This window comes from Lepidochelys kempii, chromosome 12, assembly GCF_965140285.1.
Source record: "Lepidochelys kempii isolate rLepKem1 chromosome 12, rLepKem1.hap1, whole genome shotgun sequence".
Taxonomy (NCBI): domain Eukaryota; kingdom Metazoa; phylum Chordata; order Testudines; family Cheloniidae; genus Lepidochelys; species Lepidochelys kempii.
In genome coordinates, this window is record NC_136391.1 from 8,594,035 (window position 1) to 8,620,407 (window position 26,373).

At 41.9% G+C, this 26,373-nt stretch overlaps 1 protein-coding gene across 3 annotated transcripts in view; it reads right to left on the reverse strand.

Annotated features, from left to right (window-relative positions):
* Positions 1–3,585: 3,585 nt before the first annotated feature.
* The window catches only part of NUP93 (nucleoporin 93), a 123,860-nt gene continuing 101,072 nt past the window's right edge, over positions 3,586–26,373 (reverse strand). For all 3 annotated transcript variants that reach the window (XM_073307468.1, XM_073307467.1, XM_073307466.2), the window contains exons 10-22: positions 25,795–25,952; positions 22,633–22,798; positions 21,644–21,737; positions 20,359–20,550; positions 19,956–20,082; positions 19,772–19,844; positions 19,347–19,391; positions 17,052–17,168; positions 16,250–16,368; positions 13,870–13,987; positions 13,387–13,470; positions 11,432–11,560; positions 3,586–3,817 (exon numbers count right to left, since the gene is read on the reverse strand). In XM_073307468.1, coding sequence (XP_073163569.1) covers positions 3,707–3,817; positions 11,432–11,560; positions 13,387–13,470; positions 13,870–13,987; positions 16,250–16,368; positions 17,052–17,168; positions 19,347–19,391; positions 19,772–19,844; positions 19,956–20,082; positions 20,359–20,550; positions 21,644–21,737; positions 22,633–22,798; positions 25,795–25,952 — 1,533 coding nt within the window. In that variant the 3' untranslated portion in view covers positions 3,586–3,706. The remainder of the gene's footprint in view (positions 3,818–11,431; positions 11,561–13,386; positions 13,471–13,869; positions 13,988–16,249; positions 16,369–17,051; positions 17,169–19,346; positions 19,392–19,771; positions 19,845–19,955; positions 20,083–20,358; positions 20,551–21,643; positions 21,738–22,632; positions 22,799–25,794; positions 25,953–26,373) is intronic.

The following is a 26,373-nucleotide window of genomic DNA, read 5'->3' on the forward strand; positions in this document are numbered from 1 at the left end:
GTCTTTCAGCCAGTTGTGCACCCACTTTGTAGTAGGTTTCAGAGTAACAGCCGAGTTAGTCTGTATTCGCAAAAAGAAAAGGAGGACTTGTGGCACCTTAGAGACTAACCAATTTATTTGAGCATAAGCTTTGGTGAGCTACAGCTCACTTCATCGGATGCATACTGTGGAAAATACAGAAGATCTTTTTATACACACAAAGCATGAAAAAAGGTAAACACCCATTTTTTCATGCTTTGTGTGTATAAAAAGATCTTCTGTATTTTCCACAGTATGCATCCAATGAAGTGAGCTGTAGCTCACGAAAGCTTATGCTCAAATAAATTGGTTAGTCTCTAAGGTGCCACAAGTCCTCCTTTTCTTTTTGCACTTTATAGTAATTTCATCTAGACCACATTTCCCTATTTTGCTTAGGAGACTGTCACGTGGCACTATGTCAAAATCCTCACTAAAATCAAAATATATCACATCTACCATTTCCCCCAGATCTGTTGGATGCCTCTGCAACAGCATCCTAATAGACCAGGTTTGAAAAAACAATCATCAGCTGTGCAAAGGACCAAGAGACCTTTAATCATCCAAATTCAAGAACAAAATTACACCAATAAAATAACATGGCTTAATAGCTAACCAGAGCGGGAACAAGTAACACACAAGCCACCAAGACAAACATGCACTGGAAACTACAGTAATAAAAACAAGCAACGGGAAGTCTTCCATCTCACTGTGAAGATGCACCAATGCAAATAACCAAGGGGATGGAATTATAAACAAGCAGGCCTTTCAGGAAAAAGGCCTGCTCCTCTCAAGGTGATCTCTTCGGAGAGGGAGCAGTTCCAGTGCTGCCTTAGGACAAGGCATGATTCCTCGGGTCCTGTATTACATAGGGTGTTATAAGGTAACGACTAAGGACGTCCAGTTAGTGCACTTGCTGACGTACAGACAGGTGGAGAATTGGGGAAGGAAAGAGAGGGGACTGGACTTCACCTGAAAAAACACAAGTGAAATAATTTGGTCAATGATTATTAAACAGTTGGCTTTAGAAAAGACGCCCCACTCTCTTGTCTAGTTTACAGCCCTGTGCTCTCTAGCAGATCAGACTAAGTGGTGAAGTGGGTCATATCAGGAAATGCCCAAACATACCAGAAATATTAAAGACAGGAGATTTTCATGTTGAATTAGTGATTTTTTTCATTATGAAACCATAATGTAGGCAGTTAGCTGGTATGTAGGATCACTCCAATACATCCTCCAGGCCTTGTCTACACTGTGTGTGAAAGTCGATCTGAACTACGCAATTTGAGTTACGCTAGTAGTGCGACTCAGGTCGACGTAGCTTAGATCTACTTACTGCGGGGTCCACACTGTGCTATGCCGACAGGAGACGCTCTCCTGTTGACTCCCCCTACTCTTCTCGTTCCGGTGGAATACAGGAGTCGACGGGAGAGCGATCCGTGGTTGATTTAGCAGGTCTTCACTAGACCCGTTAAATCTACCACCCATGTATTGATTGCCACGCATCAATCCCTGGTAAGTGTAGACAAGCCCCGAATAACGTTTAGGTATCTCAACATCCCCTCCCTTAACTGTGCTCTCATCTTATGCCTCCTCCTGTCCTTCCTTGCACTTTACGCTCTTCAGGCCAGAGAACGTGTCATATTTTGTAGAGCACCACATACATTTGTGGCGCTATACAGATGATCAATACCAGTAACAGTCGTCTTTCTAACAGTCTAGAACTCCCCAGGACTAAGTCTCCCGCTGCGTGCTGTCTTGTGGTTTCTTGTAAAGCAGAGACAAGTTGACAAAATTAGGCATAACAAAGGTGTGGTAAAAGCTGGTGAGAAAAATCTGACCCAATAGTTTGCAAGTCACTCAGAACAGCAACTAGCAGTGTGTTTATATATCCCTCTACACGTTACGAATCCTACTCAGTGATGCAAAATAGGAAACCAGTTCTTCCCATCCTGGGCACCGAGATGGGAAAGCTGGTACTATTCTGTGTATTAACCTCTTGACTGCTGGTTCGTCTCTTTGGAACACACCTGCTGTGCTTCTAACCATGTATGTCCTGACATTTCCATGATCTGAAAAGCTACACAGCAGGTGCTATGGAGGACCAGGAGCAAAAAGGCTAAGAGCTGTTATCTGTCCCATTCCATTTTTAAGATGGATAGGCCACTATATACAAGTGTATTTTAGACCGTGAGTTTTCATACAATCCAATCCCTGGGCCTTCCTGATGACACACTTCAGTCAACATTTTCAAACTTGGGTGCCTAAGTTTAGTCACCTAAAATCCACACTGCAGCACTGATTTTCAAAGGTGTTAAGCACCCAGAACTCTTAGTGACAACAGTTGGAATTGTGGGTACTTGCTACCACGGGAACTGTACCCTGCGTCAGACACCCACATTTGAACATTTTGGTCTTCCTCTTTCAGATCTCTAGCATTCTAACCTGGGGGTAAATTGTACACTGTGTCATGGCAACCTGAAGTCTTGACTGGCTAAAAAGTGACTGGTATTTAATGAGACTCTTCTGTTCAAATCTTTTTCTGAAATATCATCCTTTTGAATCAGTTACAGTAGTTTCTGTTTTTCTTTGGAAACCTCACCGATTCCTGCAAAGGCGTCAGTGCAGTTAGATTGGATCTCCACCAGCGTTTGTAAGCTCAGAATCTGGCCTCATATTTTAAACCTCCTCTGAAGTGTCAGTTTCCTTAGGCTTGGAAGGGTTAGATTTTTATCAGAAAAAAAGTCAGTAAACATCCATTTCACCACACACCCTAATCCATGAAAAAAAAATATTTCCATTGATCATCTAAATTTACAAGATAGGCAAAGTAAGGAAAATGCTGCATGAGAACTTATTACAGTTTGATTTAAGGATATTTACTTTGTACATTTTGAAGGGATGTTGACAATTTGTGTTAGAAAGCTTTTGATTTTTTAAAATTGCAGTGTCTAATCGTCATTAAATAATTATTGTCTGACCTCCCTGTAATTTCCTGCAACTGTGAAAAATTTAAAATAGATAGAAATTGAAAAGTGTGCTTAAAACTCAATGTCCTGCAACTGTGAACATTTAAATTGATAAAAATTAAAAATACGAAAAATAAACTGACATTATTCATCAAAACTTTAAAAAATAAAAGTCTAATTCTGCCAACTCTACCTATTCTATGTAAAGCTGAACTGCAGCATATAAAGGTATATAGTTATTCACAAGAGAACAATGTATGCTATGTACAGCAGCTCTTATGTAAGACAAAGAACATATACATATTTTCAACTTATAAATTACCTTCATTTTTCAAAGAAGCCCAAAAAGGTGAAGATTTCCAAGCTGTGTGGTTATTAAATGCTCAAATCAGAGAAAAGTGCATTGCCATTAAAAGCTTCCTCTGTCACTTCCTGATTGTACTCTACAGTAGTTTACTGACCTCTCCAAAAATAACAGCTACCCCATCTCTCTCCGTATGGCAGCCCATTTACTTAAAGCATGTTTTTCTATAAAGCAATGGTTAAAAAACGAATAAAAAAATACAAATCGGTGAAAATAAAAAGATGTCAAAAACAAATATAAACCAAAGAAATTTATTTTCATTGACAAAAATACAGGATACAAAATGATATTGGGCCCATCTGCTTAAAGAGCGAATGACAGGAAGGGGATGCTACAGTTCTAACTGAAAGCATCTGTGCTAATTCATAAGGACCTCCATCTGCACCAGTCTTGCATTCGTGTCTCCTGACGTTCTGTAGGGGATCATTCCAGCAAACGTTATCAGTGCACGAGCTTGGGATCGGAGTTGCTAAGAAATAAAAAAATTAAGTACTGGTTACTTTAAATTAGGTCCATCGAAATACCATTCAACTCTGAACAGTGGTTCATTTAAAGACTCATTTATTAAACACTCCCAAATCAAACAGGCACAGATAATCTTTCTTTCACACTGTTACTCTTCTGACAATGCTTCTCCACGTTTAGCAAGGAAATCCAATTATTTTCATTTGTGACTGTCAAAAGTATGTTCAGTCACCCATTCATTTAAAAATCCCATTGATGTAAAGTTTCCCCAGAAAAGGCTTTTTCAGCAACAGAGTATTACCCTGCTGCAAGAACAATCTCACTGATTTCCATCACTGTATCAAAATTCTTCTCTACTTTAAAAGAGGACTACGAAATGCAAAAAAAAAAAAAATCACATCAATGCAATGTGACAATTGACACTTTAAAGCACAAATGAGAGGAAATACAAACTTATTGATCCTGGAAGTCAGCCACACTACACATACATTTAGGTCTTCATTCTCTATTACACTAAGGCCCTTACCCACACTGGCAGAGTGGGTTATACTCCTTGTAAAGTGCCTTTGCTCTGCCACAGCAGTGAACGTAACTGAGAATCAGGCCTATAAAGGTATTAAATTAAAGTTAACACCCTCTACTGTAACAGAAAATACGACACGTGCACAAAGGTGGCCAAGCTGCAGCTGCAGCATCCAAAACTATTTTTCTTAAATTTCCTGAATTAAAAAAATTAAATGCGTAAAAACCAACTCCGGGATCTTGAAAATGTTTCAGGTTACATGGTTAGGTTAGCCATAGTCTGTGCATAATAAATCTGAGGCTGAAAACTGAGGCTTTTTGTTAGCCTGCAGTAAGGTTTTCCTCCTAAACATGAAGTATACTTAAATTGTTATACTGAAAAGTCTGTGTTTAGAGACATAATGAGACAAGATCATTCTTCAGTCTGCTGGATGAATTGGGAAGTTGAAGCAACTATGATTGTTGTGGGCATATCAATGGTTAATCAAGGGCAGGATGAATCAGGGTACAGGGATTTACAAACCGCAGAGTTATTGAACCCTATTGTATAATTGGAGTCAGTAACAACAGCACCCCGGCACCCTGTCTGGGCAAGACCCTCCCTTTTCAGTACAATATTACACCGGTTATTTGGCCAATGGAAACAGAACCTGGCTGGATGTAATTTAATAAGGGCATCCACATTTGGCTAATGCATAAATCCAGTGTCTCAAATGTAAGGAAAATTGGATTAATAATATTATAGGAAAATACTAAACAATTTTCATTTAATACGGAGATCAAACGTCATTTTATTCCACTTGTGATATATAAATAACATGTGTATAAACCCCTGGGAAGGGAGGATCAGAGGGACTTCAGCTCTGTTTTCTAAAGGTATGGCACTACACAAAACTAGACGGCCTCAGCTGCAATACATCAGCACATTTTGATCCGGGGCTGCAATCCTGTTGGTCATCCCTCCCAAGGTAAGCAAGGTTGGGCTGAGTAAGGATTTGGATGAGAGGCCTCCAAGAACACCAACGTGCTGCAAGCAGTGCTGCTGGTGATTCAACAGGGGGCACTCTTCCCGCCGAGTCAGGGTTGAACCACTGCAGCAGCAATTCATTGCTGGAGGTGACCTCTCAAGGGAGATGCAAAGCCAAGGTTCTGACGATCTGCAGTCGCTCAGATCCCATTGCAATTTATGAGACAGTAGGTTATTTAATATATTTCAGAGAGTTTAAGGCCAGAAGGGACCATCAGATCATCTAGCCTGACCTCCTGTATATTAGAGGCAATTAAATTTCACCCAGTTAGTCGTGTGTTGAGCCCAGTAACCTGGGTTTCACTGAGGGTATGTCTACACTGAAACGTAAGCCCGTGCTTGAGCCCAGGCTCAAGCCTAATTCCCCTTGTGTCTACACTGCAATTGTGCCTACCCAGGGCTCGGACCCAGGGTCCAAAGACTCTGCAGGGCTGGAGGGTCCAAGTTCAAGTTAAGTCAGGACCCAGGGTCTGAGCCCGACTGCTTTGCAGCATAGATGCAGCCCCACTTGACTCAGGTACCAGGAGTGAGCCGGAAATATCCCACAATTCCATGGGACAACTTCCTTAGCCTGCTCTGTCCCAACAATCTGCAATCCATTCTGCTGAAAATGGAAGCCATGATAAAAGCTCAGGTCAGCGTTAACCCATTCTGTTCTGATCACCGATTTGCAAGCACACTATCAGAGAGCTTCCTGGGTTTGCAATGGAGAAAGAACCCATCAAGCCTTTTGGAAAGTGAGCTGCTTCCTGGTAAAGTGCAGGGCGGGCAGTAACTTTTCCCCACAGTGCAGCACGGTCCTAGGGCTAGACCAACGATACTTTGGAGGGCAGGGGGGAGCACTAGAGACTGTGGGACAGAGTTACTTCGACTCGGGTTTGTGCACTGCATTGTGGACACCAGAGCCCTAGGTTCGAGCACAAGTTAGAAAATTCTTAACACAGGGTTAAAATACAGTGTAGATGCTCAAGCCCAGGGTTCCCTCACGTGGGTCAGCTGACTCGAGTCCCACTAACCTTGGGTTTACATTGCAGTGTAGACATACCCTAAGGCATTTCAGTCCTCAGGCAGAGGACAGAAGGGAGAAAGTTGCTACCAATGCCTGAGGCCTCTGCAATGGCAGGAAAATTATTAAGTGAGATAGGGGATATTAATCTCTGTAACCTAGCCAAATCCCAAATCAGATGAAAACTTTCTGTACACAGACTCTGAATCACCCCTGCATTTTCTCCCACTGTCAACATTTTTCTTTTACGCTCTCCCTAAGTTGTTGGGCACAGTTGCTGGGCAGCCACATTTTGCCCCACAGGTGGGCTGCATATTAGCAGTGGGCGAAGTGATCACCGAGTAGAATGGAATCGGTTACGTTTGTAAAAGTGCGGGATGATTCTTTGAGATGAAAGCGCTGTATAGAAAGGCAAGAGATTATTCCTATGATGAATACTAACACTGAGGAGCAGGGAATAAATGCTGAGCAAACCTCTTTAAAGTCAGTGCATTTGCTGTTCCCCTTATCTTTTCATTGGCAATGATATGGAAGTCAACATATTTTTAAAAAGCCATTCTGAACCCCAGCAGTAACTCATCAGTAAGGGGTGGTGGTTTTCAGAGAAGGTTAAAAGAAGCTGAGAGATGTAGGTGTTCCATTGGTTGTAATTCCTCAAGGAACATTCAGGAAGAAATCAACAAAACAAAACAACGCAACTTTCACTTGTGCCTTGAAAAAAAAAACCTGCAAATAAAAAACGCACTGTGGCTTTTTCACTTCCTCTGCCAGGAGAATGCCCTTCAGCTGTCCCAAAGAGTTAATAGCAAATCACTGGGTGAGTGTATTACATGGCAGTGACGTGTTAATTAGGGTTTAGCTGCCGCTGCCATTAAAAACATGCTTTCCCAGATCGTAATGTGGCTTGCTGTAATCTGTTTCGGACTGAAACTTGGCAAACAGACCAGGTCTGGCTGGATAGGATTTTGTTTCTTAATCCACGATGCCAATTAATTTCATCATTAAATAAATTCCTAAAAATTGCTCTACTTAAAAACCTGGCTATTTAAAAAATATTTTAAAAGGTAGCTTGGCTTTCAACTGGCATTAGGAAAGCTAGAGATGATGCTTATTATTTTAATGGAAGCAGGAAGATTGAAAAAGCGCACGCGCACATCCCCATTGCTGTGTGCTCTATATGGACCTATACAACTCCCCCTGATTTCACTGGAATATGGCTCAAGATGGTCACCCCAGTGGCCCTATTTGGCAACAGTGGGCACATTTAAGTGGCGATTAAGAGAATTAGGTTCTTCTAACTCAGGGTCCCATTCTCCCCTGAGTAGGAATAACCTAAATGGGGACAGGAAACTGCAAGAAGTGCTATTTGTGACATTTCCTATTAGTTCTCCCGAAGAGAGGAGGGGTCCCCTACCACTGAAGAAGCTAAAGGGCTCCAGGAGGCAGTTGCAGGTCTCTAGAGATCTGATGAAGGTAACGGATCTCTCTGTGAATAACCTTTGACTCTACACTGCTGCCCAGCCTCTCCTCATCTTGTCAAGTCCCCTGGACAATGCTGACAAGAGCCAGGCTGCCAGGAGCTTTCCCTAGAATCTCTCCCCGGGAGGGGCAGGTTTGTATTTTCCAAATCTGCAGAGGGGAAGTGCTCTACAGGAACTTGTGTTGGCTTCCCCTGCTGATTTGGGTGGGCGAGATTTTGCTGGAGCAAGGCCCCTTCCTTCTCTCATCCACTCCCCCCACCAAAAAATAAGCACCCCAACAACAGTGAAACTGGAATGCCACAGAGCCATCCCACCCCGGTGGGGTTTCTGCATGGTACAGCGAAAGGGAAGCACGCTAGAGAGCCATTAAATACCTCCCCTTCCATGCCCCAGGGGTCAGATCTGTGGGTCTGAGCTCTTCTTTGCAGAAGGAAGGAGAGGATGGTGGCCATAGTTTTGTGGTTTTTTTACATCCCCCAGCAAATGTAACTAATTCCACAGGAGGGAGATGTCTTCATTCTTGTGGAGCTATGATCAACACCACTGTCCTCTTCTCCCACAAGTGACTCCACTGAACAGGGCACAGCAGCCATACCGCCCACTGCAACGTCTAACAGTAAGCTCCTGTTGCACAGAAGTGGGATGGTACTGAAACCGAAATCCAGTTGTGCCTCTGATCACCACCAAATAGCTACGATGCCATAACTAGGCTAGAAAGCCAGGTAACAAGCTTTCATGCCTGAAATATAAAAGTTAAAAGGATTTTTAAACAAGGAAAGTAATCAGCAGCTGTCCACAACTGCAATAGCATAGGAATGCACAGGCTGCTCACTGAACACCTTCACAGCAAAGAAGCTGACATTATAATGGCTCCGGAAAACATAAGTTTCGTATTATGCAAAGTCCTGCTAGCTAGCAGCTAATCCTGTCAATGATCAGTTTTATAATCCCTGAAGAACCATGCACCTTGCAATGGGACTTGCTGGAGTTATACCTCAGTGGAGATGGCAGAAAACAGAACCTACACAATACGGCACAACACTGTGAAACATGAACAAAACACACAGTAGAAGGAAAGGGCTTAACTTAAAAGCAAGGGACTTTGGAGCTAAGGCTGCCTCTCCTCCACCCTTACGCCAGTTCTGGGATAATATTACAGGTATTATTATATTACAGGTATTATCTTGCATTATTCTGAGATTGCTTCTCATAAGAGTAAGTTCAAAGTGACGTGACAGCCCAACTGCTAAAAGTCCTTCTTTGCTTCTGCCACTCTAGGCTACAATTGTTATTGCAAGATTGGGTTTTGTGGTTAAAATAACCTATACAAGTATAGACTGGTTTCAGAGTAACAGCCGTGTTAGTCTGTATTCGCAAAAAGAAAAGGAGGACTTGTGGCACCTTAGAGACTAACCAATTTATTAGAGCATAAGCTTTCGTGAGCTACAGCTCACTTCTTCAGATGCATATCGTGGAAACTGCAGCAGGCTTTATATATACACAGAGAATATGAAACAATACCTATTCCCACCCCACTGTCCTGCTGGTAATAGCTTATCTAAAGTGATTTCCAGCACAAATCCAGGTTTTCTCACCCTCCACCCCCCCACACAAATTCACTCTCCTGCTGGTGATAGCCCATCCAAAGTGATAACTCTTTACACAATGTGCATGACAATTAAGCTGGGCTATTTCCTGCATAAATCCAGGTTCTCACATCCCCCCCACCCCCATACACACACAAACTCACTCTCCTGCTGGTAATAGCTCATCCAAACTGACCACTCTTCAAGTTAAAATCCAAGTTAAACCAGAACATCTGGGGGGGGGGGGGTAGGAAAAAACAAGAGGAAACAGGCTACCTTGCATAATGACTTAGCCACTCCAAGTCTCTATTTAAGCCTAAATTAATAGTATCCAATTTGCAAATGAATTCCAATTCAGCAGTTTCTCGCTGGAGTCTGGATTTGAAGTTTTTTTGTTTTAAGATAGCGACCTTCATGTCTGTGATCGCGTGACCAGAGAGATTGAAGTGTTCTCCGACTGGTTTATGAATGTTATAATTCTTGACATCTGATTTGTGTCCATTTATTCTTTTACGTAGAGACTGTCCAGTTTGACCAATGTACATGGCAGAGGGGCATTGCTGGCACATGATGGCATATATCACATTGGTGGATGTGCAGGTGAACGAGCCTCTGATAGTGTGGCTGATGTTATTAGGCCCTGTGATGGTGTCCCCTGAATAGATATGTGGGCACAGTTGGCAACGGGCTTTGTTGCAAGGATAAGTTCCTGGGTTAGTGGTTCTGTTGTGTGGTATGTGGTTGTTGGTGAGTATTTGCTTCAGGTTGCGGGGCTGTCTGTAGGCAAGGACTGGCCTGTCTCCCAAGATTTGTGAGAGTGTTGGGTCAAGCAAAAAGGTACTTTATCACCTTGATTTTTAAAAAATGTAAACTTTAATCTCTTTTAAATGTATCTATTGTGGAAAAGGTTCTCTCTAACACTGAAATGTGCAAGTCAAGCTATAGTATTTGCCTCGTATGTGATAAACACAGGAAATAAAGCTGACTACGACCTGAGTTGTTATTAACTCTAAAGGGGGAATTGATTTTTTCCCCCCAACCAGTTAAATTAAAGGCCAAGTTCCTGTACTCCTCACTCAGGCCTATCCATGGGAGGTTTACCTGCGTAAAGACTTGAGGTTTGGTCCCAGTTGTAACCAGTAATACTGAAAACTCTCTAGTTCAGTTTAAAGTCTGTCCCTGCAGTGACACATACTGGAGGTTTATTTCGCTGCCCTTGAGGAATTTCTACATGTTCCTTCCATGTTTCCTTGGTGTGGAAGTTTTGGGATCGTGGGGTCCCTTAAATCCCTCCCCCTCACCCCACCCCACTCAGGTTAAAATGGAAACAAGATCTAGAAATCTGTTTTGCAACATCAGGGACAAAGCACTAACCTAAATGACAGGAGGAGAGGGAGTCAGGTTCTTAATAGTGAACGGTGTAACAGTCAAATCCACTGCATCAATCATTGGATTCAGTGCATTAGTTATGGGGCAATAGCTAATAAAGATCCCATCAATGGGCAAATTTATCACACTTTTCTTGATAAGAGAGGGTACAGGATGTAACTACATTTTAAAAATTAGGGTAGTGCGATTTACAATGACATTCTTTCCCAACATTAAAGGGTTGAGCCCCCATAAATCTTTGTCTTTACCCTTTTTTTTAAGCCTGCATCCTCACTACAAAGTGGGCAGGCTCAAGCCTCAGTCAATGCAATGCTTGGGTTCTAACCCACGTCCCTAGCCAGGTCAGGTAGCCGAGGCTTAAAGTGCCTCCAAACCCGGTCAGAGATTTGTGTGTGTGGATCACAGGCTAAAGCCCAGCTAAGAGCCTGGGTTAACCGGAATGTAGACATACCCTAAGCAAGCTGTCTTGTAAGTGAAGAACAAGTCAGTCTAAGATAGTGACCATCTGAGGTTCATTGTTACATACATTTGAGACCCAAAATCTTGAAACAAAAGAAGAAAGCATTCAGAAAACATCACTGACCGACGATAAGGACTATAACCTTACCGAATCTCTATCCTCCATTACACGCTGGGGTCTTGCAGGAGTGGCAGGGCTTGTGCCTTTCATCCTCTTGTATTGCGTGAACAAAATATTCATGGTCGCAAGAAGGACCTCAGATAAATTGTGTCTGATCTATGCAAAGAAAAAAAGAACACAAGGGAAAGAAGAGCAGGTCAATATGGAGTCATTGCTGTTAGTACAAGAGGTCAGAAAGCCTAGCACTATCTGTTGTTTATACAGAAGGATGTGTTGAGAAATGCCACCTCATAATTAACTTGATTTGAAGATGACTGGGTCATAACGAATAGAGGATTGTGACTTCAGGTGGGGAATGAGCAGCAGGAGAATATGAACTCTGAAGAAACAAAATACGCTGATTTATGGCAAATATCCAAAGAAATAAAACCGGAGGGAAGAAAAAAGTTGATGACATCAGCTGAACTGCTGCTAAACAGGACAGATTTCCAAGGTTTCCATGAAGACACTACAGACTTGATCTACCGATCTAGGACATGAAGAGTGAAACTGAAAAGAGTACCTTTTCCATTCTTAGTACTGTATGATTCATTGCTTCAAACAGAGTCAAGAGATGACAGCAATGCTGTCACATCAGCATGGGCACAGTCCCTGAGCATTAGGCTGTCACTCATTCGGTCAGTTTCCTACTCCTGTGTTCATTTCCAAGCTGACAATACCAAGCAAGACATTTTCTTAAAAATGTTGTTATGAGATCAACTGAACTGGGGGACTTGAAAGGCCAACAAAGACAACCACTATTCAGTATTCGAAACCGGGTATTACACTGAAGAGATTGCTTTCAAATGGCTCCAGACACTCTTCTCTTTTAAATTCTGATCTAACCCTTATGTCAAAAGGCTGTGGTTCTTCGTTAGAAACTGGTAGGCAGAGAGGATGCTTTACAGATGGGCCATGCTATGGAATGTTAGAAAATTCCCCCTACTGCTACCATCACTTATGCTGCAACAGTGAGGGGTTTTTTTTCCCTAAAATTCTGTGGCATTAGCTATGGGCATGGTGGTCATTTGGATACTAGTTTTTGTGCTAAGATGATAGAAAGCACAGTAAAGGCTGCTCAGGATGCTTCATCCTACCACTAACCATCATGATAGAATAAATGGTAGGAAAATCCTTCTTTTACCACCTCAGCTAGTACTTTGAAGATGGGTGAATTTACAAGCAAAAAGAGTCAAGACCCACAATATTAAACTCTTCAGCTGGATTTGCATCTGTTAGAATCTAAAGCAGTTTGATTACAGGGAAGTGACTTTAGGGCAACAGTCTACCACATGTATGAGTCAGGAAGGAATCAATAAATTCTAAGGCTTGAAGGGAAATGTCATTCATTCATTCACAAGCCTTTCATCTACAAATTCACGTAGCAGCCAAAAACGATTATGCTATTAAAAATTCTCTTTAATATATTTTAAGATTACATCTAACATTTGATAGAATGTTCAAAAGTAAGTGCTAGGGAGGCTTTGCCCCGGCATGTCAATTTCAATGGACAATCTCCCAGGGTAATTGCTGCAGCCTGCAAACCAGTAATAATTTCCTTTAGTTTGGAAGGAAAGAAACCCACATTCCCTCACACGCTGAGTGGCTGTTGAAAGCATCGAGGGCCCAATTCAATACAAACGTTGAAACTTTTCAAATAAATTTTCTAGAACTCATAAAACACGGTGTGGAAGATTCCAAACAGATCCTGTTCCACAAAATGGATACGAAGTTCTGAGATTTCTAGTGCCTGATCTTAATGCTGCACAAAGGAGCCCAAGTGGTGTAATGAAAAACTTTGCGATCAAATACTAGAATATGGAATTAATCTGGGCCTGATCAATAATATTTCCAGTTACAAACTATAAAACGGCAAAACTAAAGGGCTCTTCCACATAAATAGCATAAGTAGCAAAAGGTTGAGGGCACAAGGTGTTGCTTACTTCATCGCTGAAATTTCTGAAGGCAGCCACCCTCTCTTCCACACAGTCTTGGCTCAGGGGCACGAGCTTTAGATGTTCAATAATCTGCAAAAAGGAGAGCAGGAATAAGAGTAGATTTTAAACGTAATTTCTCTCTACCATATGCTAAGTAACATTCAAAATTACAAACCTGTTTGCAAAGAACCCCATTACGTAACTGAATTGTACCTGATAATGCTATTTGACAGCATTTTACCGCTTACCCATTCATTGACGTAGCATGAACATTTTGGTCGGGGGCTACAAACTGTCTCAAGAAAAAAATCTTCCTGATCAGATTACAGGAAAGAAATACACTTTTTAAACTCCTGTATCATCACTGCACCTTTTAACTCATTCAGTGTAAGATCCCATGACACCTTTTTATTGTTTTAAGTCGTGTTACATGAAATGCTTTGAGTTTGCAAGGGCATCGGTAAGTCTTATACTTCAAATGGAACTTACATCAAAGGCCCTGTCAAGGTGGCCGGCATGATATTCATCAAAAAATGTGATCAAGTCTAACAGAAGGTAGAATGTGGAGTCAATGGATTTCTTTGTACTTATCCCTTGAGCTTTATATCTGAAAGAAAAAAAAAAGTGTTTATAATTTTACTGTGCAAAACAGCATCCACTTATAGACACGAGTCCCTAACTTGCAATTCCTTGGAAGATCAGGCTTGAAGCAAAAAGACAGAGGCATCTAACAACAAAAAGGCAGCTTTCATTTCTCTTAACCGTAACAGAGTTTCTGGCGGCTTTCTCTTTGGCTCACTTTAATTATTCCTCCCACTCCTAATTCTTACTCACAAATAAAATGTTTATTTACATTTACATTGCTAATGTTTCCATATGCAAGTGACAACTGGTTATGGAAACTGGAATCCTATTTATCTGATGGGCAGGTGTTGTCTAAGCATCTCTAAAATACTGCTTATACAGCATAGTTACCTGTGAAACTTGCTGCCTTGGGATATTCAGGCAAATACCTTAGTAGGACTTAAAAAAGGGTTAGACACTTAGGAATATTATTTCTAGCTATACTACTTAGAACAGAAATACAAAAGCAACCAATCCTCATTCTTTATAGTCTGAACAGATTGCCAACAGGGTCTGGCTCTCTTCCCCACTCCAGTAGTACAGTGCAGTTGGTCAAGTGCATTATACAGACTTTTAACCATCTGTCCTCTGATGCATCTTGTATTAGCCACTGCTGGGGACAGAATACCAAACTAGATGGACATTTGGTCTACTGTGTAGATGGCATGTCCTCTGTTTCTGCGAAATGGTGCAAGAAGGTGATCACTGGCTCAAGTGCTGCTTGTGTCACTAAAACATTGTCCACAATACATAAGCTGAAGAAAAGCCCTATACAATAATTAAATGGGAAAAAGAAACCCATGGCCTAGTCAAGTGTCCTGAACATTAGGAAGCACAAGGTGGAGAGAAAAAGCAGAAGTGGCTGACCTAGCCATTGATGGTGTGGCTGTAAAGCAGTACTATAGAACAGTCATGTTTAGAAGTCCCCCTCATGGAGACTGAAACAAGCTATTAAAGTGCTACTGTAGATTCTGTTATATCATAAATTCTAACCATCGGCTTCATTCTTCTTGATGGCTGCTGAATATCATATTAAGTCAATATAGTACTAATTTTCACTCTTGTTTTAACCCTCACTATCAGGAGATAGGATAGATTGAAACAGTGACCTGAAAATATCACTTTTCAGTAAAGAAAGTCAAAGATAGGCTAAAACTCAACACACCATTTTAAAGGACAGAAATACTTGGAGATTTGCTTAGTTTATTTTATTTATTTTTTGCACAGCAGAAGGTACTATGGTAAGAATTAAGAAGTTTTCTAAAAGCACCGGGATTTTCCTTTATTGAAACTCAGGAATTCCCATACTTCATCAGAAGCATGATGTATAGTATCCTGTCTCTGACAACAGCCCCATCAGATGTTTCAAAGGAAGATGTAAAAATGGGACTATTTGCAACAACATGCCAATGAGAGCAGTTTACTCCTAACCCCAGAAAGTTGGTGGCGCAGGAAGGCTGAAGATCCTTATAAATGTTTATCCCAGTTAGCGTACTGTAACCGCAAATGACAATCTTCCTTTTTGGATTCCTATAATGCGCTTTATCTCAACAACATTTTGTGGCAGGACTGGTTCACTTCATCTTCTGTAAAACAGCCTTATCCATTTTGAGTTTAAATCTGTTGCCTTTTTAATTCAATGCTATCTTCTTAAAACAGCAATGAAACAAACCTGGTTCTTGGAAAACCAAGTTTTCAGGATGCTAACCTCCAACACTTCCATCTGGTCTCCAATTCTCTCAAAACAGCCCCAGTTATTAAAGCTTATTCTTAATTCAAACTTTAAGTTAGTGAGTTGCACTACTACTAACTAACAATCACTACTCACTAATTTGCCTAAGGAAATTTCATTAAAAATTCTCTTTCTAAAATGTACAACTAATTATACTTATTGCTGTCTAGATTCTCTCTCTCTCCCCACCACCCTCCTTCTTTCCAGTGATATTGCAAGTCTCCTTTTCTAATTTGACCAAGGAGAATATATCTTGCTTCTGTCACATTCATCTGACCAGGAACACGAGATTACATTTTCTATTTGTGTAATATACAGTAATTAAAAGCAGGGCAGGGCAAGTTCTGCCCCTTCTCCATTGAAATCATCAATAAGGATACTGCTCAAGCCAGCATGAGCAAGGTTAAGAAAATCCCCAGTGTATTGACTGTCAGAGGTGTAGAAACCTGAACTGGAATGGTCAGGTACACTCTAGTCACTTTGCAGTCTCAGACATCCAACTCCCAGTCTTACCTCGCTGCAATGGAATGTGCCATATTCTTCAGCCTCTCTTTGTTAGACTGGGGAGTGCTGATCTGTGGAACCACAGGACTGAGTAATTTATTAATCAGTTCTAATACCTTATCTGGATTCTGTTAAATAAAAAGACGTGAAAGAAAAAGCAATGTTACAGAACCTGGCTCTCGCACCTTGTGAAGAAAATGTAAAAAGTCCTGATTCTGTGGGTGCTGAGTGTCTCCCCACTGAGAGCAGAGATTGGGCACTCCATTATTACCGGTTAGATAGCCATCTGTTATACCAGAAAATTGGAAAAGCACGTGGCATTCCATTCCCTATTAAACAGCTGGCCACCGCACCATTCTCTTTGACTTCAGATAGATTTCAACAGCAAAGTAGGTGTACCTACTGCAATAAAGGCCCTATTGTTTTAGCCTTGTTTCCAAATGCTATTTCAATTAAATATGAAGAACACACACTGGGTAAATTGCTTTGCTGGCTAGAACAATCTTGCTCATGGAAACAATTATTCGAAAAGTGGATTGTACATCGATCAGGAACCTAGACTGCTTAAGGACCATATAGCTAAATCCCAGTATGGGTTGGATGCTAAGATCCAAGTCCTCTTTGCTTTACTTTCGAGTCACCTCAGTAAAGCCCATGGAAGAGCTATAGAATGAGATGAGCAAGATTTGGGCTTAATATTGTCAAGACAGTTCACGTTCTGAGATTAAAATAACCTTCAAATCAATGTTGATTTGTTTTAAAATAAGATGAAATAGGTAGATATGGATGGCAGCTATGAGAACACATTTACCTTTGCAAGGTCGTAAAGTTTTGCAGCTTCTTCAAATAATCCTTTATTTTCTGCCGCTGAAGCAACTTTGTTAATAATAGGTTTTGTGTCAGTAGTAAACTTGTCTATCACTCCTGGCTGATGAGACAAGACAAAAAGGGAGGAAGAGGGGGAAAAAGCATTTGAAAATCAGACAGTTTTTAAATTCCTGGAATATTCTGTCAAGGCAATGAATAGTATACATGTCAGATTGTGGTCAGAATGGACTGTACATTTCTATGGGAACAAATAAGAAGGCCACATTAAAAATAGAAAGAGCTCTTGTAAGAGAAGAGTTCTCCAACTGGGGAGTGAGCACTGAGATATCAGCTGTTTCTAATTTATTCAAAATGACCCACATAATAGGTCAAATTCTAAATTATTTTAATTTGCTGAAGACATCACCAGGGAGAACAGTGAAACACAAAAGACTTGGGCATATAACACTTCAGAGGCTTCGGAAAGGTTGTATATATGGTTTGACAGGTTGCAAAAATGTTACGCTGACAAACGAAAGGCAAGAGTTATTAGCACAAAGAAAAAGTACAAAATAAAAGGGAGAGAAAAAAAACGTCCAGAGGTTTCTGAGAAGGACATAGGAGAAGTATAAAAATGGGATCACAAATTCCTGGAAAGATTCACTACTTTAAAAATGGTTCTGAATTCTGGTCTCACCGTCTTCATAAACAAACAAACAAAACAAACAAACAGTTACATTTGAAAGGAATCAAGTAAAAGCAAGAAAACAGGAATAATTATTAAAGATAACCTGAAACCTCTCTCTCTAAATATACCACACACAGAAATATAAAAAGGAAAAACACAGGGAAAGATCATAGAATCATAGAATATCAGGGTTGGAAGGGACCCCAGAAGGTCATCTAGTCCAACCCCCTGCTCAAAGCAGGACCAATTCCCAGTTAAATCATCCCAGCCAGGGCTTTGTCAAGCCTGACCTTAAAAACCTCTAAGGAAGGAGATTCTACCACCTCCCTAGGTAACGCATTCCAGTGTTTCACCACCCTCTTAGTGAAAAAGTTTTTCCTAATATCCAATCTAAACCTCCCCCACTGCAACTTGAGACCATTACTCCTCGTTCTGTCATCTGCTACCATTGAGAACAGTCTAGAGCCATCCTCTTTGGAACCCCCTTTCAGGTAGTTGAAAGCAGCTATCAAAATCATTGCATAAAAGAAAATAGGGCAACCTAAGAAAATAAAAGATCATTACATAAAAGAAAATAGGGCAACCTATGCTTGATGCTTTTAGCCTAAAAAAGGGATAAAAGCCGACAGGGGAGAAATGTCCAAAGAAAAATTCTGTCAGAAATCAAAAGTACTTTTTGACACTTGTAAGTGTAAAACATCAGGCAAGATTATTGAGATCTGAACATGTTAGGGAATTAGGTTTATGCTCCAAACTAAGGAGCACAAAGAAAAATGGGGCTTCATTGAACAGAAACTTTTTATTCATTTTCCAGAACTGTATACAGTTTAAAAAACGAAGCTCAAGTTTTCTCCTACCCTAGGTGTGTGCACACATTTTAGTTGTTTGGGGTTTTTTTGCAGCAGCAGCAAGATTCATCACTCAGTTAAGACGACTGATTCTTTGATCAGATATTCATCTTCATTTGTATGGAGAGACAGGATCACTTACTTGTGCTATGCCTTTGGTATGTTAGCCCTCATTTCTTTAATCATAAGGATTTGTAAGGGGTTGCAACACATTTCTCCTTTAAAGCGAATGAGTATATATATATTCCACATTAACAACAGAAGAAAAAAATTTTTCACAGGCTATTTATGGGTTCAGCTACTGGTTTATTATATAAGCCTTCTTTAACCCAAAACCTAAATCCAACGCCAAAATCTTGGGCTGTTGATTACAGAACAGATGAAATCCTGGCCTCACTGAAGTCAGTTGAGAATTTTGCCACCGAATCCAATAGAGCCAGGATTTCACACTATGCCTTTTGTCTCTTTAGATATATACTTTAATTATATTCTCTTTTCATTCTAGACCCCTTGTAATTTGCCTTCCTCCTTGCCAACCATCACCCCTTCACAATTACGCAGCTCACAATGACTTTGTGCTTGCAGCAATAGTCTGCATGTAACCATGGTATTACCTTAGCTGTGAAAAAATGCAGGAAAGCCAGAAATTGACTCGAGAATAACTGGAAAATCATCTTGTGTGCATGCACACACATCCATCCACGCCCAGAGAATGAGATACATATATCATGTCATATATAGACACAAAATGCTCTCAACTCACCTTCCTACTGCCATCATTCTCCAGCTTCCCCAGAATCATATCAAACTACAGGTACACAAAAAAATAAGAAAGAAAGGAAATTAACTGCACACCTACTGCAACACACTTGGTAGCAGCCTAAAGTTGCAGTCCTGAGTAAACCACAAACAGCACTCAGTGAAGCCAAGATTTTTATTTAAAATAAATACACAAAAATGCAAACTCCTCTGGTGCTGTATTAAACTAACACCAGACATATGGTCATACGGCCTTTCTGAGAAATAGATCAGTTCTCTCTTGATCCATGCAATGGGAGAGAAACAGACCAGGAGAGAAATTAAATGTCTCAGGCCAATTTGGCTTAAGTAGTGCACAAGGCCTTGAACTGGCCTTCTATAAAGGGGTGAATTGCACTTTAAGTGAAGAAAACGGTTACCCAAACATACCTCTCTACTTTCGATTACTAGCTCACTAACACAACGCAAGAACATGTTCTCTCCTTGGCTATCCTTCTCGTTCCTGCAAAATACAAACAAAACAAAAGAAACAAAATGTGTGTTTCACAGACAGTCTGTGGTTATTGCTAACATAATATAACTGTGCCACTGAATTTTAGACCCAGGCTCCTACCTGAGAAAGTAAAAATACTGCAGAGCTTCCCTTGGGTCCGTTGACTCAAATTTACGGGTGTAGAGCATCAAAAGGCGAACGAAATTAAGGCGCCTCATGCCGGGAGGGTCGCCAGCTTCATGACTTACTGTGACATTGGAAATAACATGGACCAAAACAAGATTTCTTAGCATCAGACATTTTGGCACCATCCTACATTAACCAAAAGATCAAAGCAGTGTTTCATCCAAGACACTCACTCACTCTGTGAATATCTAAACAGACCCACATGGTTAACCCTTAGGGAACGCTGGCATGTTTCACTGTTGGTTCAAATGATGGGTTAGGATGGATATGTCCACCTGCAGTCTCTCCAGGGTTAAAGGCCAGGGCTGAATGGTAGTGGGAAGCATGCAGGACTTACACAGCTGTGCGCTCTGCCCAGAAGATTTCAGGAGCAGCTTTAACTCAAAGAGGACCAAAGCAATGTGAACAGCATGACAACGCAAGCGCTCCATCCGGAAGAGAAAAGCAATTGCAGCTTCAAACTGTGCTGTCAAGAACAATACTTGGAAGTAGAGAAGAGGCTGCTGATTCACTGCAAAATGCGATTCGCCTGAGGAAAGAAACATACCCGTGTAAGTGAAGATGATTTTGCAACTGCGATCTGTGACAGTAGGTGCTTTCTGTCACCGTACATCACCATCGCTTACTCACTCCACGTGGAAATAAACACACAAGACAAAACAGAATATCTAATCACACATCTCTGGCTTATCTATAATTGCCCTATTGCATGTACATCATGAAAGGTTGCAGCAGCAGAAGGGAACACAGTTACTCATCATGAAAGGAGTCCCTCTTCTCCCTCCTGACAAAGATGCCTCAATTCAGACAGATTCTCCACTGTCCTGAACCTTGTGTCCACATTTACCCCTGTGCAAAGCAAGTGCAAAACACCACCAAATCAGAATTCTCCACCCACTCGCAGCACTGGTACCTGTTTACAATCTCTCTGCACTCACTGTACGAGCGTATAAACGATAAAACTACAGGGCAGTGGAGAATCAAGCCCGGTATTTTTTCAGCAGTCAGATTGACCAGATGATTTTTGAATACAGGCATCCGGGGGAGGAACTGGACACTCTCACCTCACCGCTCGCCCACTCCCCAAACCTTCCGAAGTGGAAATGACCACGATTTATACGGCCAAGCTCCTGCCATATTCACTCGTTTGAGTCTTCAGTGAGTGACTTGGTAGGGTCATCTACAGGCAGTAACTCAGGGGTTCAAGTGTTCAGACAAATGTTGGAAAGAAAGACATTCCTGCGACCGAGAGAGACTCCATTTTCTTCCCTTGATTCCAACAACTGGCAGCTCTACTAGAAGAGTTTAGCAGACCCGGGAAGAGAGAAAACGATCTGCAATTTGGAACGGACACAACACATGGGACTCCTGCTCTGGACAGCGTATGGGTGTTACTTACCTGGACTGATGACAAGGCATATGACCCATTCAGCAGTTCTTATGAAATCTGCCAGTCCTCTCAGGGACTCGCTGTATTTGAGGGCTCTCAGAGACTCAGAAGTAAGCAACTGGGGAGCTGAAGGGTCTAAGTGGATTTTAGAGTTTACATAAGAAGTAGAAAGTACTTTCAGCAGAGAGGTTGAACCCCAGCCAAAGAGTCAGTCCCACAAAAGCTCCCTTACCATAGTCTTCAAGTAGTTGTTTCTGGAACTGCGATAACGTTAACCTGTCCTGGGGGGAGCTGGTACCATCATCCTCAAAACACACCTGGTTCAGCTAAATACAAAAAAGGGGAAACACGGACCTTTAAGTAACTGTCTCCTGCATGATGGAGGCAACTGAAAAGTGCTCTTCCAGGAGCTGGCCAATAGACTAGCAGCCACTTGCAGTCAGACACTGGACCTACATTAAATCAACTGCTGGAGCATGAAGAGACGAGAAAGAAGAATAACAGAATTCTATTTTGACACACCTAACGATTTCTTCACAGTTGTGCATGCAATCAAATGAAATCCATGGGGCACAAGCCACCAATAATAATGACAACATTTTGCATTTACAAGGCAAACTCGCTATTCTAATTCCTTGACTTCCATGTAGGAGGAGAAAATACCCTAACGACCAATATTTACCCATATTCCCTCCGTGGAACCCCCAACACTGCAGAGAGTTATTCACATTTTCTTCTTCTCTCAACTCCCAGGCCAACATTTCAGCCAAGATCCATCCAGGAAGGATGAACTGTAAAGGACTCTCTTTGCAACAAGTTAGTTATGCTCCTTAATCAGCTGAAGGGAATTGCTGTTGAGTGAGGAGAGCCACTCTCTTTCTGCAGAGGATAAGTAAGCAGCCTTCACACTAATGTCAGCTCTGGTGGCATGGGAAATGACAGACTGGAGTTGGGACAGGTTTCTGTCACCATTTTGCCACCACAACTGCCGTAAACCATGTCATTTTAATGCAGCAGAAAGACTTAAGATTGGAATGTACTGGGAGGCAGAATAACTGTGTGTAATGCTGGAGGAAGAGCCATCCTTCCTCACCTTCCAATAGCTATAAGTACACGAGGTCAGATCCTCATCTAATGAGCCTCAGTGAAGATTGCTGAAGTCAATGGACCAATGCTGAGAGGATGTGGCCTATTGAATCCTAGTATTGAAATCACACTTACCTTTAGCCAAAGATAATCTTCTGTTTTGTCAGCAACTTCACTCTGGTTATCAGCGATGTCACACCGGCCTATGATACAATAAACAGCTCTTTTGTAAGGGTCTGTATTGTTCCTCAGGGCTCGTCTGTAATGGAGGCGAAGCTTGTTTTCAGTGGTAGGGGACAATCTAAAAAATAATACCAAATGATTATACAAGAAGTCTTGGAACACCTACAAATTCCAACCTTCTCCCTGTTAGAACACTTTGAAACAGATAAACACGTGCAGGGTACAGGTTCACAGGGACAAGTGAAACGCAAGTAAATATCTGTTTGGGAAACACATTGCAAGAAGAAAAGGAGGACTTGTGGCATCCAATGAAGTGAGCTGTAGCTCACGAAAGCTTATGCTCAAATAAATTGGTTAGTCTCTAAGGTGCCACAAGTCCTCCTTTTCTTTTTGCGAATACAGACTAACACGGCTGCTACTCTGAAACCACACACTGCAAGGCAATCCTTGCGCTTACCACTTATGATTGCAAATAAATAAGCATTAGAGCTGCAGATTTGTCCTGGTGAAAAATCACGGAGTGGTCACGGTAAATTTAGTAAAAGTTTAGTGACTGCTCTGTGAGTTTTGATAAAAAAAAATGCCCTGACATACAAAATTCAATTATACCTCTTCAAAATCCTCGCAATCCAGCGTCACCCTCTTCTGCCACTGCTGCCTCCTTGCCACACCGCGGGGACACTGACCAACCGTAGCAGCACCCTCCATGCGGACTCTGCAACCCTAATCCTGGCCTAGTAATGGCCCAAGGAGGGGAGGGGGACACTGGAGAGTTAGCCCTCCCTCACAGTCACCTTTGGGCTGTGCCTGGCTTCCCGTTCCGGGTGCTGTGACCTGGCGCACAGGGTTGCAGCGCCGCTCAGGTTTGCCCCGACCACCCTTCCGTCATGATGGAGGGGCGGCCAGGTCAAATTTGAGGGAGTGCACCAGACCGCAATGCCACTCACTCAGATTTCGCCCAGGTGCCTTCCACCGCTCCCAGCAGTCATGACAGAGGGGTGGCAGAGCCAAACCTGAGTGGTGCTGTGACCCCATACAGCAGCTTGCAACACCCAGAGTGGGGAGACAACAGGACACAGAAGCCGACTCTGCGGCGTGAGGGCAGGGCCAGTGGGATGACCCACACAGAGCATTCCCATGCAGAAGTTACGGCAACAGAGAAGTCATAGTATCTGACTTTCACCACCATGGCAAGGGTTGTGAGTTCAATCCTTGAGGGGGCCATTTAGGGATCTGAAGCAAAAATTGGGGATTGGTCCTGCTTTGAGCAGGGGGCTGGACTAGATGACCTCCTGAGGTCCCTTCCAACCCTGATATTCTATGAACAGAAACCTGCAGCCCTAGTAATACTAATGTCACTTACATAACATGTAAAAAGCATTTTTCTCCCCTTTAAATTAGCTAACACACACATATACATACACACACACACACATTAAATGAATGGAAAGACTTTTGAAAAAACACCAAAATGGAAAATTAGAAGGAGCAGTTTTAAGAATGTGTTTATATTGCGTTACATGGGTATCAACTATTTGGGCCTGAGGCTACATCACCTCTCTCACTTAAGTAATCATCAGTCACACAGGTCAATGGGAATACTTGGATGAGTAAACATTACTCAAGCAAGTAAGAATTTGTTGTATCGAGCCCTTTATGGGGGCACTGTTTCATCTTTATCATTAAATATTACCACAATGCGTTCTAGGATGTGTTTTCCTTGGAGAAAAACCTAACAGAGTCAAAGCAATGAAAATGAAATGCGCTCTCGTTTGTCAAGTCTGTAGCCAGAGCACATTTTTATAGCTGTAATAAAGTCAGAAAAAATCAAACATAACATATAATATTAAAATGTTTGTAATAGAAACAATGATAGAGTCGTCACCAAGGTTTCTGGAACAGTAATGCTATAACGTGCACTGTTTCAGATTTTATGAGACTCAGGTTCGTCTATGAATCAATCTACATTAGGCAAGAAACAAATAGAAAACTTGACTAATGGCAGTTGTAGCATTTTTCATATTTATTCTTTTAGACCTTGATCCTGCAAGAACGTATGCACTTGAGTAATTTTACACACACAACTAGTCCCATTGGGCTCAATGCATTTGCAGGACTGGGGCCTTAATTTGTCTTAATAATTCTGTCACAAGGGGGAGTGAGATACAGAGGCTATGTCTACACTGCAATAAGAGACCCACAGCTGACCCGGGCCAGCTGACTTGGGCTCATGGGGCTATGAAATTGTGGTGTAGATGTTTGGACTCTGGCTGGAACCCTGCAAGGTGGGAGGGTCCTAGAGCTCAGACTCCAGCCCAACCCCGGAAGTCTACACTGCAATGAAACAGCCCCGTAGCCCCAGCCCTGCAAGCCCAAGTCGGCTGGCACGGCCCACCTGTGGGTATCTAGTTGCAGTGTAGACAGACCCTAAGGGGCTCAAGTCCCAGCGGTGATGCTGACCTCTGCCTGGTTTCCCAATGCTCTCAATTCCCCAGGTCCTGGACAGCAGCCCAACACAGGGTCACTCTTACCAGCTCTTCTGGGCTCACAGAGAACAGATTAGTTCTCACAAATTCTAGCAGGACTAGCTCTAAGTCACCTGCACTCTGTGAAGTGATGAGGGAGGGGGTATATGGGAGGGAGAACAGGCATAGTCAGAGCTGAGGCTTGAATCCCTTTACAAGGCCCAGTTCATCCTGTAAAAAAATACCAGTTTCCTTTGCTGCATGGCTAGTCGTGTGAAAACAGTCACAGCAAAGAGTAAAATATAGGGTTTAAGATAGCAGATCAGATCTTTGATCTATCAAGTCCAATATTCTACCCTGATCTAGAAAATGGATCATACATTAAAAAATTGAAGCTAACACTAGTAAATTAGTTTTGAAGTGTAAATTCCTGCATGTTTTCTAATCTCTCTCTCTCGGTGGAGGTTTCTAGACTTCAAAGCCATGAATTAAAAATGTGAAAACTTATGTGTAAATTAAATAGGCAATGCACATATTAGCCAGCCATTTTCACAAGAAGAGACCTCAGGGTTTTATTTTCCTCCCAAAGCATTAACCTTATTCCACAGCGATTTTTCACAGCACATAGATTTTTCCCAGGTCACAATACCTTTTATCTTTACTGTGCATATACTCCTGGAACCAGGTTTTAAACTCGCCCAGCTGATGCTGCGCCCGATTCACCACATGCAAAGCGGCGATTAAATCTCCACAGCGCATGCAATAGTAAATCAATGCCCAAACAGGATGGCCTTCCACCTCCCCATCCTGGAAACAAAGGAAGACTTTTAAAATCGAACAGCTTGCACAATACTTTGATTTATTTTTCTTTATACGCGCCAACCACCTAGTTCATTTTGTTTCAGCAAAATACTCAAGTTCTCCCTCATACTCAGTTCTCCATTGACTTCAGGCAGAATTCCATTTGTGTAACAAAAATGCAGGATCAGGCCCACTTGATTTAAGTTCTGGGGAAGCTGTGCGTGTCTGTGGATATGAAAGAACATCCTGCTTTTAGTTCCCTTTCCCCCGCATTTTCCCCTCTGGATGAGAACTCTCCAATCATACTAGTAGCATCTATACGAGCTGACCTCATCACTTTGCTGGGAAAAAGCATAAACCAGCCAGGTCTGTGGCAACCACTCGCATAAGTAGTGACATGCTTAGTCCCAATGGGACGAGCATAAGA